A 12,948-nucleotide genomic window follows, 5' to 3' on the forward strand; every position below is an offset into this window, starting at 1 on the left:
TAATAAATTTCTTAAAAAGAGTACAAACCACTCGGGCTCCTGTTTTCAATGATCTGTGTCCCAATCAAAATAATTTATAAAATATTATATTTTAAATTAAGGTGCTTAAACTCATGTCTCCCAAAGTAAGTGCTTTTGCTGTTATTGGGAACTCAGCAAGAAATAAACAGAAGTAGTTGCATTTGCCTGTATGAGAATAAACACTTTATCCAATATAATCACGGCAGAAAATTGAGCTGATATGTGGCATCTATAGGTAGTCCTAAGAGACTGGCTTACTATACTTCTCTGCGCACTTACGGAGAAGGATCACACTCCAGCAGGCCTGATGGGCTTGCACTGCCTTCAGAATAGGCAGAATTTGTAAGAATTCACCTGCCTGCATCACCCATCCTGTTCAATAAAGCAATCTCATGTAAATGAACACAGTCTTGACGTTTCTAATCATTCGCTCACAAAACAGTTTTCCACAGGCTCTTCTTGTGTTTTGGTAACAAGCAAAACAGCTTCTACCTATTAGCAGCAAAAGAGGGCCAAAATAAAAACTCTGAGTGAGTTGGTACTCCAGCAAGATGCAAATCGGTAGCCATGTGGTTACACTTCTGTTGCGATGTCAGGCAGTACAGTGGCAAAAGTGTGAGGTGAGTATAAAGTCCCACAGAAGCGGAATTCTCTTGAAATAAAACTCTCCAGGCACTTTTAAAATCATCTTTATTTTGCTTGCAAAGATACAATTTACTTAGTTACTTAATATTTTATTTGTTCCCAACTGAAGTCTCATAGCTTGCCATGTAAAACACTGCCTTCACTATCAAACCGCTATGTAAGAACATTATAAAATACAAACTATAAAGATGATCTTCTTTGTAGTATTCAGATTAGTGCATTAAAACAACATTGATTTAAAAAGGCAAGTGAGTTAACTGGCAAACATCCAATTCATTTGCTAATGCAGGATGGTACAAAATGATATGCAAAGGAAACCCAGAATTTTAAGTGTTAGGTGCCCGAAAACAGTAACTGTGGGAAAGTTACTTCCCCAAAGTAATCTTGACCCAAGGACACAAATGTAATCATTATTCTATAGGACAAAAGGGAAGGTAATTAATGTTCCATCATAACAGCTGTGGAGATACACAGCAGAACAAGTTTGGGATCTTTAGAATTCTAACACAATAGGTACTGATTTGTCACACTCTTCCTCCAGATCACATTACACATTTACAGGGACAACACAGTTCCTTGTAAAGGGATGTCAGGCTCAGCAGAACCTATATAAAAGCAATCTATCCTTAGCAATTTACTTGGCAGTCTACAACAAATGCTTACTATCCACACATCAGGAGTGAAAGAGATATTAGGAAGTTATTCACTGACTTCACTGAGAATCAACAAGGGTCGTAAGAGAAAAACCAATATAAGAGTTAAATAGACAACTTATGCTGCTGTGAACCAGGAAAAAAACAAAATACCAAACACAAACACATATGTTACTTTTTAAAGTTAGTGACAATGTTTCCTCTGCTGGCACAAATCAAACTGAAGATCTGTAACCAAAGTAACACAAACATGGGCGCATGTTACATTGTGATGGAAAGATGCACACAGGAAACACACACACACCTTTAAATTTACTAATTTCCAAAAGCTAAGTCAACAGGAAAAATAAATTATAAATGAAAGGCAAATACAACGTGGGCAGAATGATTATTAGATCGAAAAGCATGAATGTTATGCCAGCAGTGATACATAGGAAAACTTTCAGCGTTAGAAAATATAAGATTTAATCCAAAGAAAACTTTCTTCCAAATAAAAATAACAGTACGGGAACCATCCTTTAGGCAACTGCTTTAAAATAATATAATAAAAAAACCCACCATGATTAAAGGAATCTTCCTACATAATTTACATAACATAGTGCAGTAGTGTGCTCCTGTATCATCTTAGCCTTTCACTCCCCATATGATGAGACCGATAATTAGAACTCCAATAACAAGGATAAAAATGATGATGCAGAGGGTTTTTCTGGATTTGCGCTGCAGATGCAAAAAACAAAACATGTTTACAGATGTAGTGGAGCATCTCGATGGCAAGTGAACATCATTTGGTTCATTTCTAGAGTAAAATCAATGGTAATTTCTCACCCTCAAATTTAGGGCTATATTTTTTTGCTTTTCAATACATATAGTACTATGCTTTCAAAATATATTCTTGAATTAATGGTACTAATTCAGGGGATAATTATTCAACTTTTGTTGGTGCTTTTTCTAGATGTGTGGTTGGGAAAGATACAGAGAAATAAAAATGAAGCGACAGAGTTTACCTATATGTGAAAACAAAAAACAGCTTAAAGATATCAATTTTTAAACTTTTATCAAAAAACTGCTCTTCAAAATGAGTTCTCTGACCATATCAGCAAATATTTGACAATGTTTCCTAAAGTTTACTTAAGTTTCCTAAATCGTTCTCATCCCTAAATATGAATGGAAACTGCATTCAGAATTTCAACATACAAATAAATTTTTAAAAACAGTTTAAAAAATTAAAAAACACTCATTTATATTATAAAGGTTGAGCTTTGCTCCATTCTTCATTCCTGGCCCAGCTGTAGATTTCTGTATTTCTCTAATGGCTTGTCTATCTCACGACAACATCCAGGAATCTTTTTTCTTACAGAGTAGAAAAGTCTGTAAATTTGCTTTGGGTCAACCAGAAGTAAAGTAAAATTTACCAAAAAGATAAGTTTCTGACTCAATTTTTCTTAAAAACTATTAATACTTCTTAGTATTCCATGTGGCCATCTAATTTTTCAACAAAATACTACTCTTCATATCTTAAACACAGTTCATTTCAATTTCATCCTGCCCATGTATTTTCCCCAGACTCTACCTGGTTACCACAGACGCATGTGTAATGTGCCTTCATCAACAATGACAACTATTCCACTAGAGAATTTTATTTTCCCTGGGGCACCATCTCCAGGGGTGGTAAGACTCTGGGGTGCTATGGTGATGAGAACATTTTCCACCTTCTTTTATGTTCTTAATCTATCCAAACTATTTAGGAGCACCACACCGCATTTTGCAGAGGCATCATGTAATATCAAGGCTGCCAAGGACTACCGGGAAACTGCTCTCTTCCCAGCCCCTGTGCTGCATGGCTCTCTTCTCATCCCTCTGGGTCCTGTGAGAGCCCCTTGGACAGTAAGGAGATCAAACCAGTGGATCCTAAAGGGAATCAACCCTGAGTATTCCCTGGGACTGATGCCAATGCTCCAATACTTTGGCCACCTGATGCGAAGAGCCAACTCACTGGAAAAGACCCTGATGCTGGGAAAGACTGAAGGCAGGAGAAAGGGGCGACAGAGGATGAGATGATTGGATGGGATCTTCTATTCAACGGACATAAATTCCAGCAAACTCTGGGAGATGGTGAAAGACAGGAAGCTTGGCGGGCTGCAGTCCATGGGGTCGCAAAGAGTTGGACACGACTAAGCGACTAAACAACAACAACCAGGTCCTGTGGGATTAAGGGTGGGGGTAGTTCTGGCTCTGAAGGTTTAGCTTGGGAAGATGTGTTCCCCTTTTTTTCCCAGAGCAGCTGCAGGTTTTCCTTCCACAAGGAAGAAGAGAAGTAAAATTTGGAGATATACCTACATCTCCCTAACATTCAAAAGCAAAATGAAATGACATTGATGAATCTTGCTGAACACTCTATCTGAGCAGATTTAACAGTTACAGATTACTCTGGGTGTGTGTGTATGTGTGTGTGTGTTCAACTATTCATGAATGATACCTCAGTCTACGATGCGGTGACATTAACTCTGCTGAGCTGCATGTCTGAATCTCATGCATGAAGACAGTAAACAAGAGTTACTCTGCTGGTGAGCACAACCAGCGGTGTAACTCAGCATCCTCTATCCAGCTTCATTGTTCCTGACATGAGACAGAATGTGTACTGATTCGTCCAGTGAAAAACTGTACTAAAACTAAAGGGAACGTCTAAAATCAGCGAGAAAACTGAAAAGCGACTGAACAGGTCTAGAAATTTTAGAGGAAGGTGACAATTTCTGAGAAAATAATTATGAACAACTACATCAACAAATAACGAAGCTTTAAAAGGGAAATAAAATGCTAGGGTGGTATTTAGGGGTTCCCCAAAAGAACTTATCTCTGTTAAACATCAAAGATTTATATACTAAATGATATAGTTCATGGTGCTAATATTTGTAGTCTTCTATATATATTTATATTTGACTCATATGTATGGATTTCCTATACTAACCTGATTCACTTTAGGGATCATGTGAATCCCTAGGTGAAGGGTCTGCTGAATGCTGACTGAATACCCATTGATTGGTCAAGGACACTCCAAGCTAATAAATTTTCCACAGGACCTGAGACATCTTTCTGGGACAAGGATCTTAACCTCTTCAGTCCAAAGTATCACAGACAAAAAAGAAAGGCAGAAAGGAACAGCGAGGAATGGAGGGAAATCACTATCAAACAGGTTTCTGGATTGAAATGCGAAAATGACATTGGAGACCAGAAGCTGCCAGAAAAGACTGGAGTTGTCTACTGCTCCCCTCAAGACTCTAAATACTAAACTGCCCGTTCCTGTGGGCACAGCACTTGTTTAATCCTGAGAACAGACAGGCTAAACCCAGTTTTAAAGGACTGGCATATTTCTAGCCTGTCTTCCATGGGATTTTAGATGTTAACATCTCCAGCCACATGATTACTACACTCACACACACATATACATTTAAGTCTCCGTTACAGGGCAGTTCAGCACAGCTGATATTACCTGATAGTCAGCCGCCCTTGACAGCTGCTGGTTTGCTTGCTGGACGTGCACCTCGGCATTCTCCACGTTGGCTTCTATGCTGTCTTTAGAATAAAACACACACACAAAACTGCTAAACAGGTGCTGCCGTGCTAGTCATAGAGCTGCACAAATCACCTAATTTTATTCATGGTTAAGATTAAATACATTCATTATTCAAAGGTTTATATGCATATGGCTGAATTTTCTCTTAGCAACTGTATTTCTCAGGTGCCTCAAACAATACAGAAACAATGTGAAGAAAATGAACTTGATTACCTTCATTGCAGCGTACTCCAGTTCTACCCGGTAAACCCCAAAAGTACTGTCACCGAGTTTGCATCCTGTGATGGCCAACTCAGTACTAAGCAAAGCATTCTGAGCTTTGGTTCGGGGGAAACAGGGAGGCCTGAAAACCGTCATCTGCTCAGGGGCCAGCATCAACCTCCCTCTGTGCTGGAAACCGAGGCTCCTGAGAGTCCCCACAGCCTTCTCCAGTGGTGACAGGTCTCCTTCCTCCCCTCCTCTGAACTGGAGGTAGAACATCCTGCATCTGTAGGATGACCGCTGTCTCCTCCTCCTCCCTGCTGACGTCAGAGCTCACGCCTACCTGTCACTTGGCAGGGCGGCAGGCATCCCGATATGTCTTTTCTTCTTTTTCCTTGAACGTTTTAGTCCCTGCTCCACTGATGTTGTCTTCAATGCTTCTACTATTACCCATATTGGCTATCTCAATGTCCAACTGCTGACCCTCAAATACCCAGGCCTCTCAAATCTTTGAACACACGTTTTTTTTTCATTGACTTTGCCTGTGACGCTTTCTGAGCCATCTACTTCCATGGTCACGTTCCAAACCTGTCATTACCAGCAACTGCAGCTTCTCTATAATCTCCATTCCACGTCTCCCTCTCTGATCACCACCAGGGACCTTGCAAGTTCTTTCCTTCTAAGACCCCAACGTTACGACCCTACCCCTTTTTCATGGCCCTTTACATATGTCACGTCCTCACTTCCCTCTTCCTTACGTTCGACTCCATGGACAGTCATTTGCCACTGCTTTCTTGCACTCATCATCAGCCCTCGTTCCCCCTATTGCAGTCACACTTAGGTGACAAAACCCCAACCTATTCTGTGCCGCTGTATGTGGGTACAAAAAAGTCACCAGGGCTGACTTATTTCACTTTAAATTCTTGACTGCAGAGCACTTTGCCCCATCTCCCCGACTCCTGGAAGGTAAGTCACACTTTCTCCACTAATTTCCCATGCCTCCTCACTCACTGTCATTCTCCACCAGGGGCCTTATTTCTAGATCACTGAGACAACAGGAGCAATCAGAAGACATTCCCACAATCTCCTCTGACCCTACCCACTACCACATGCAACCATCTCTGTGCCCAGTGCGACCCATCTGTGCTTAGCGATGGCCAACCCCTCCGTGCGTGCATTTGATCCCATTCCTACTGCTAGCTCAACAACCTCAGGCCAGCAATTGCTTCCCTCTCACACTCAATACTTCTTTCTCATCAATCCTATTGCTGCCATCTTAAACACAAGCCAACCCTCAAATCTCTCCTTGATGCCACATCCACTGGTGGTTAGGACCTCACGTGACTCCTAGAAAAAGCTGTCTCCGTTTGCTATCTCCAGTCACTCTCCTCCCGGCCTCTCTGGAACCTACTTTATCGTGCTTTTACCTGCACGATTTCACCAGCACAGCTCTCATCTGAGGTCATCTATGCCCGACATGTTGTTGAATTCAGCAGTTAACTCTTAATCCTCAGCTCACCTAACCCAACAGCAGCATCTGAGAGAGCAGAAGGGTCATCACTCTGAAATGCTTCCTCCACCCCATCCTAAAACTGTACACTCACATGGTTTTCTTCTGCATCACTGGCTATTCTTTCTTGGTCATTTTTGTTGGTTCCTCCTTGGCTCTCTAGCCTCTAAATCAGAGATCGGCAAACTTTTTCTTTGTGCCAGATAATAAATACTTTAAGCTTTGCAGTTCATTCTTATGGTTTCTGTCATAAATACTCAACTATGCCTCTGTTGTACAAAACCTGCTGTAGACAACACATAAATGAATGGACGCAGTTTGCTGACTATGCTCTAAATATTTACAAGTCTTTAGAACCTCCTCTTGCTCAGCTGTGTCACACTCTTTGTGACCCCATGGACTGTAGCCCGCCGGGCTCCTCTGTCCATGGAATTCTCTGGGCAAGAATACTGGAGTGGGTTGTCATTCCCTTCTCCAGGGGATCTTCCCAACCCAGGGATCAAACCCAGGTCTCCTACATTGCAGGCAGACTCTTTACTGAGCCACCAGGGAAGCCCCTCTCTTCTCTATCTCTACTTATTTGCCAGGTGATCTTACCTAATCTCATGGTTTTAAATACCATCCATGGGCAGAAGATGCCTAGATTTAAGGCCCCAGCCCAGACACCTCCCCTTCCCTCACATTCTCAACCTCCGTTCTCAACCCAACAGTCCGAGTGGGCCTCTTAAAACCCAGGTCAGATGATCACGCCCTTCTGCTCACACCTTCCTCTGGCTTCTCCTCTATTAACACAAAAACTGTTCTCATGACGGCTCGGGGGCCCATGTGATCTGGTCCCGTGTGACTTCGGACACTGTCTCCATCCTCCACGTGCTCACTCCCTTCACTTAAAATGTCAGGCTTTGGGCTTTTGCCCAAAGGCCAGGGCACCTGCTGGTCCCTCTGCCTGGCACCTCTTCTCCTGCTGGCTTCCTTACTTCCGTGAAGTCCTCACTAAAACGTCACCTGCCCTTACTGACTCCACGCTGAAAAGCAGCGTCTCCCCCAGTACCTGCTGTCCCACCCCGATCTGGCCTTATTTTCCCCATAAACACTTATCACCACTTACTTTTCTTTCTGTTGTAATTGTCTCTCTCCTCCAATTAGATTATAATATCTTTTATTTGTTTCTTAATTTCAGCTGAATCCTCAATGCCTAGATTTATGCCTGAATGTAGTCGGCACTCAATAAATATTTACTAGATGAATGAATGGTTTCTTAAGTTTTACCCTGTGATCTACTGGGACTACAGAAGAGGGTAAGAATAGAAAAATAATAATTAAACTATAGGTTCAAGTATTTAAACTACACCAAATTCAGAAAACATATTAAATATATCTTTAGTATACTCACAAATATCTTCATACTTAAAAATGATAAAGAAGGTCAGAATCTTGATCAATGCTTATAATTATATCCTATATGAATTACAATTACATTTAAAATTTAAAGGACGTCTTACAGAGTTTATAAAAAAGAATTAAAAGAATTCTCAGTAATTAAGTAATACTACTAAATTAATATGCTAAAAAAGTTATGAGAATGAATGTTTAGGCAAATGGCTACTTATTCCCTCTACTTGAGAAGAGAAGACAGTGTGCATGTTATGAAAAGACATTTTCTCCGAAGTCTTGGTGTGATGAGAATTAAACTGGGGATAAGACAGAAACCAGAGGTCCTGGGAATGAGCTAGCATGATGCTACACGGAACCTTCCATGATCTCAGCAGCGGCAGACCCTGATTAAATTTAGGACTTCTTAAATACATGAAATTGGTCACTTCAACCAGTAGGAGCCAAAAATGAGATCTGTTTCAGATAATGCCAAGGGTGGTGCTTTGTCTGTTGTAGATATGGTACTTTTGACTCCAGGAAGACCCAAAGAGAGAAAAGGAGGTAAGTTACTCTGGCTTGAGAAGTTACCACAGGGAAACTCCATGTGGCCTGCTTCCACCTCATGAAATTTCACATGTAGGGCTTACCTATTACATCGCCTTGCTCGTGAATCATCATTCCCAAATCTTTAAATATTTCATTAATATCCATAATATCAGCCTAAGAGAAAAAAAGTACATTTTATTATAATTGGAAATTCAGTCCCCAATCCACAACGGGGGAAAATTTTTAAAAAACCCAAACCACTACTCATACCTAGGTGACCATGCATCTGGACTTAATAACACACATTTTGGGCATATGAGAAAACTATTTGACTATAGGCAATCCCAAGTAAGTAGACTCTGAATAACAGTAATCATTTCTCTAAAACAAGTTTGTAATGTTAAAAATATCAGGTGATTTGGAATGGAAATGAACGATCTATGTAAGAGAGAAGGGTGGTGCGTTATTGAATTTACACCATGCAATTTGATTAGTCTTGTTATCACAAGCAGCATTTCCTCAAAAACATTGAGAATATTCTAGTAAAAATTTATATGTCAATTTGACACTTAGGACTGTGCTGGGTCTTTCTGTGGCACGTGGGCTTAATTTCCTCACAGTGTGTGAGACCTTAGTTCTCTGACGAGACACTGAACCTATGTCCCCTGCACTAGAACGTGGGTTCTTAACCACTGGACTACCAGGGAAGTCCCTCGATTTGACACTTTAAAAGAATAAAACATGAGGTGTAAATTCAAATTCTCAAATTAATAAACTTGAATACACAATGGAATAGTGATGAATAAATAAGTTATAAATTTAATTTTCTTTCATATATAACTACTATTTTGCCTGATTAAAGAGTAACATGTAAGTACTTTATTCAGGAAGAGTGGGGCGATTTACACATTGATCCTAGAACTTGGCTTTCTCATCTGTAAAATGGGGAATAATAATGACACAGTTAAGTTACTTTTATGAAAACTAAATGAGACAATACGAACAATTTATCACATAGTGCTTGATGGATGGAATCCATCAATAAATGTAGCTATTGTTAGCTTTATCAGGCCAATTTCCAGGGAACCAGTAGGTTCCCTATGAACTAAGGTTATAAACCTTTCAGACCTCTTCGATATCCTACATGTACTAAAGGGAAATAAAATACGTTTAAAGCCCTTGGAAGAAATCTGATTCATGCAGGTGTGATGTGTATTATGTGCCATGGAAGCCATCCAGACTCATCAGACTCTCTGAACAGAACTAGACTGATATTTTTCTCAATGGTCAGATGACTTAACAGAATTTTTAAAAAAAGAAAGAAAATTTGGAGTGGAGGGGAGTATATTTTCTCATCCTAGCACAATTTCTAAAGAGATGACTCTTTTTAAAAGCAATGATTCTAACTTACATGAGAAATGCCACCGAACTGATATTTATTTAGTTTTCTCTCTTGACCCTTCTCCCAGCATCACCTAAGCATCTTGAGAACAAGCTCACTAACGGAGGCAGCTCAATCGTACAATGTAAAGCTTACTTCGAGTTGCCTGATAGAAGACTCTCTCTCCTGAATAAGGCGCAGGTCATCCTCTGTAATTTCTTCATCCTGCAACTGAGCTTGAGGCTGAGTTTGGCTATTAAAAAGAAAGGACTATGTAAAAAAAAGAAAAACCGCTATGGAAACAAGGGCGCTTCCTTCTTATTACAGAAATACTTATTGAATAGAACATTTTTGCTTCAAAGTCACAGAATTGCTCACTTAAATTCTAAAAGTATAACAGAAATGCTAACCAAATTTTATTCATTTTCATTTCAATGATTTTTTTTTAGAGTTATTACTTAATTATTGGAAGCTATTATGTCTGGCAAGTCAGTATTTCTTCTTGGTTGACTTAAATCTCACATACGGGAATAATCTATATCAAAAATAATTTTAATCAAAAATTAAGTTAATAATATTTATTTGGATAAATAACTACTTAAAGAGCATTATTAGTATACTGGACTGTTTTTATATATTTTATAAATAATTATTTAAAAATTTTTTAAAATGTATTGTTTTCTATTTATAAATAACTTAGGAATCATGATATAATATATTGAAAACTAATTTTGCCCAAGACCATGATGTAAGAAACAGATATGAAAAATAATCTTTTACTCTGTATACTGTTCTATACTTCTTACCTTTCCCAGGATACAAGATTCCTTTCTTTTGAGCTCTCCTCAGGAAAACCACCCTGAATAATTTAGTAAGAGAATGGATTGAGAAGGCACAAAGGAAAAGCACACAACACTCATATTTTCCTTTATAATAATTTAAACCGATTTATGTCCACACTGGAGGAGAGGTGTAAGAAAAGAGAAAGGTTCTTGTTCTAATATTTTAAGTCAATTACTTCAAGCAATAATAAAACTATACCCTAAGCTGACATGGAAGGAATTCATTAAATATTCTCAAGAGCCAAAGAATAAGTATTATTTGATTAAAACAGAATGTAGCCTTAGAACCTCTACATTAAGGAACAAGGAAGCACGAGAGTTTCCAGGGAGATTTAAAATTAGATTCAATCAAAATTCCACTCTAACTTATCCTTCCATTTATCTTCTCCAGGTCTAAGTTCATTTTCAATATTCACACAATATATTCACTCTGTTCATTTCAAATCATCTTCATATAACCCAGGAGTAAAGAGTCTTCTACTCCAGCAGGAATACAAAGTAACAGCCTCAGGGGCAAATCAGGATTTGATTCCTAATCTTCTCTGACAGAACGTTTCCGTATTTTTATATAATCTGTAATCTTTTGTTCCATGACATGGACAGAATAACCACAATAATATGCAATTATCATCCTTTTAAAAACTGAGCAGAAACTCCTGAAAATAAATATTCAACACTGATTTCCAAGATATTCACAGGTCTTTAAGACTCAAAAACCATGCCATGTAGTTTGTACAGGATCCCCGGGGAATACCATGTTCAGGTTTACACGCTGCCTTAAGCACTCACACCCCGGGGAACGCCGTGCTCAGCTTTACACGCGGCCTTAAACACTCACACCGCGGGGAACGCCGTGCTCAGCTTTACACGCGGCTTTAAATACTCACAGATACTCTGGAGCCGGCTCTCACTCGAGCAACAAATTCTTTCTCTCTCTCAGCAGCCTGCCTCTGCACCTTCTGAAAGTTTGTCAGCGATGTTGTGAATTCAGCCACTAAGCGATCCTTCTGTATTTTCCTTTGACGCTAGAGACGCGGGGAAAAGAAACCTGCTAGAATCAAGCTGTGAAGTTCTACAGAATTTGCAAAAGCTGTTTTGCTAGTTAGCTGGCTCTTTATTTAATTTTGAAAATTTCACTCACTCTATTACAGAGCCTTACTGATTAACACTCAATAACATTTTGCTCAATTTGATAATGTGTTCAAACAAATATATGTGTTCAAACACTGCGCATATTTATCTTGAGGCAAAGGCCCATAATGTTGGATTTTTCACCTCAAGTTTTCATCCTAAAAACTAGGCCACACTTATAAAGTAAATCCTCTTCTTCTTTACTTTAATGGAAATAAAACCTTTGATTCACCTAAGTAATAACTTCCACTAAGTAAGCAGGGTAATAAAAACGGGTGCCCCGAGGAAACCTCACATCTTGAATGAGCATGCATGTTGCATGAAGTCAGTCCTGGAAGGCCAGGAAACAATTAGTCAGGAAGCATTTTCTGAGCACTTATTTAATTATGGGTCAGGACAACTGCATGGAAATAATTTTTGCTTTACTGAACCACAGGATACTACCTGGGCAATTAAATACAGTTTTGTGTTCTCTGAACTAATCTCAAATATTTTTTTCCCCCTGATTTCCTTTCTAGTACAAAGATCAGTTCAAAGATCTTACAACGCATTTGACTCCCTTTCACATTCAGTACTTCAACACTGTGTCTTAAAGCTTCATACCTGGTCACTGGGGGTGGTGGGCAGAGATCCAAACTCTTTAATGTACTTATCTGTTTCTTTGGCAAGTTGGTTCGTATACTGCTGCTTCTGCTGGCTAAAGTGAGAAAACACGCATCACAGTTAAAGAACTAAGGTATTTCTTGAAACTATAACTCTGCCACTTGATTCAACCCTGATGAACAGCTTTAGAAAAATCACTTTTTTTTAGAGACTGGCTCAAATTTTCTCTATGAAAACAAACTTCTCAGGTTCTATAAATATTGGGTAAATACTATGTGGAAGGTGCTTTATTCACATATGGAGATAACCAAGCTTTGAGAAATAAATATCAGCAGCTATTTAGAAAAGAAGATGACAAAAGCCAATGAGAGATTATAAAATGTCTGATGTTTGAGATCTGGCGGATGTGGGAGCTTAAAAAGCTGTCCCGTTCTCAGGGTACAGCCAGCCTCTCTCATTTCTCTACCTGA

General features: G+C 39.2%; 1 protein-coding gene across 2 annotated transcripts in view; it reads right to left on the reverse strand.

Annotated features, from left to right (window-relative positions):
* Positions 1-694: 694 nt before the first annotated feature.
* The window catches only part of STX7 (syntaxin 7), a 54,369-nt gene continuing 42,115 nt past the window's right edge, over positions 695-12,948 (reverse strand). For both annotated transcript variants that reach the window (XM_061130389.1, XM_061130388.1), the window contains 7 exons: positions 12,479-12,572; positions 11,632-11,769; positions 10,709-10,761; positions 10,059-10,155; positions 8,623-8,695; positions 4,807-4,889; positions 695-2,036 (listed from right to left, as the gene is read on the reverse strand). In XM_061130389.1, coding sequence (XP_060986372.1) covers positions 1,944-2,036; positions 4,807-4,889; positions 8,623-8,695; positions 10,059-10,155; positions 10,709-10,761; positions 11,632-11,769; positions 12,479-12,572 — 631 coding nt within the window. In that variant the 3' untranslated portion in view covers positions 695-1,943. The remainder of the gene's footprint in view (positions 2,037-4,806; positions 4,890-8,622; positions 8,696-10,058; positions 10,156-10,708; positions 10,762-11,631; positions 11,770-12,478; positions 12,573-12,948) is intronic.

This window comes from Dama dama, chromosome 26, assembly GCF_033118175.1.
Source record: "Dama dama isolate Ldn47 chromosome 26, ASM3311817v1, whole genome shotgun sequence".
Lineage (NCBI taxonomy): Eukaryota > Metazoa > Chordata > Mammalia > Artiodactyla > Cervidae > Dama > Dama dama.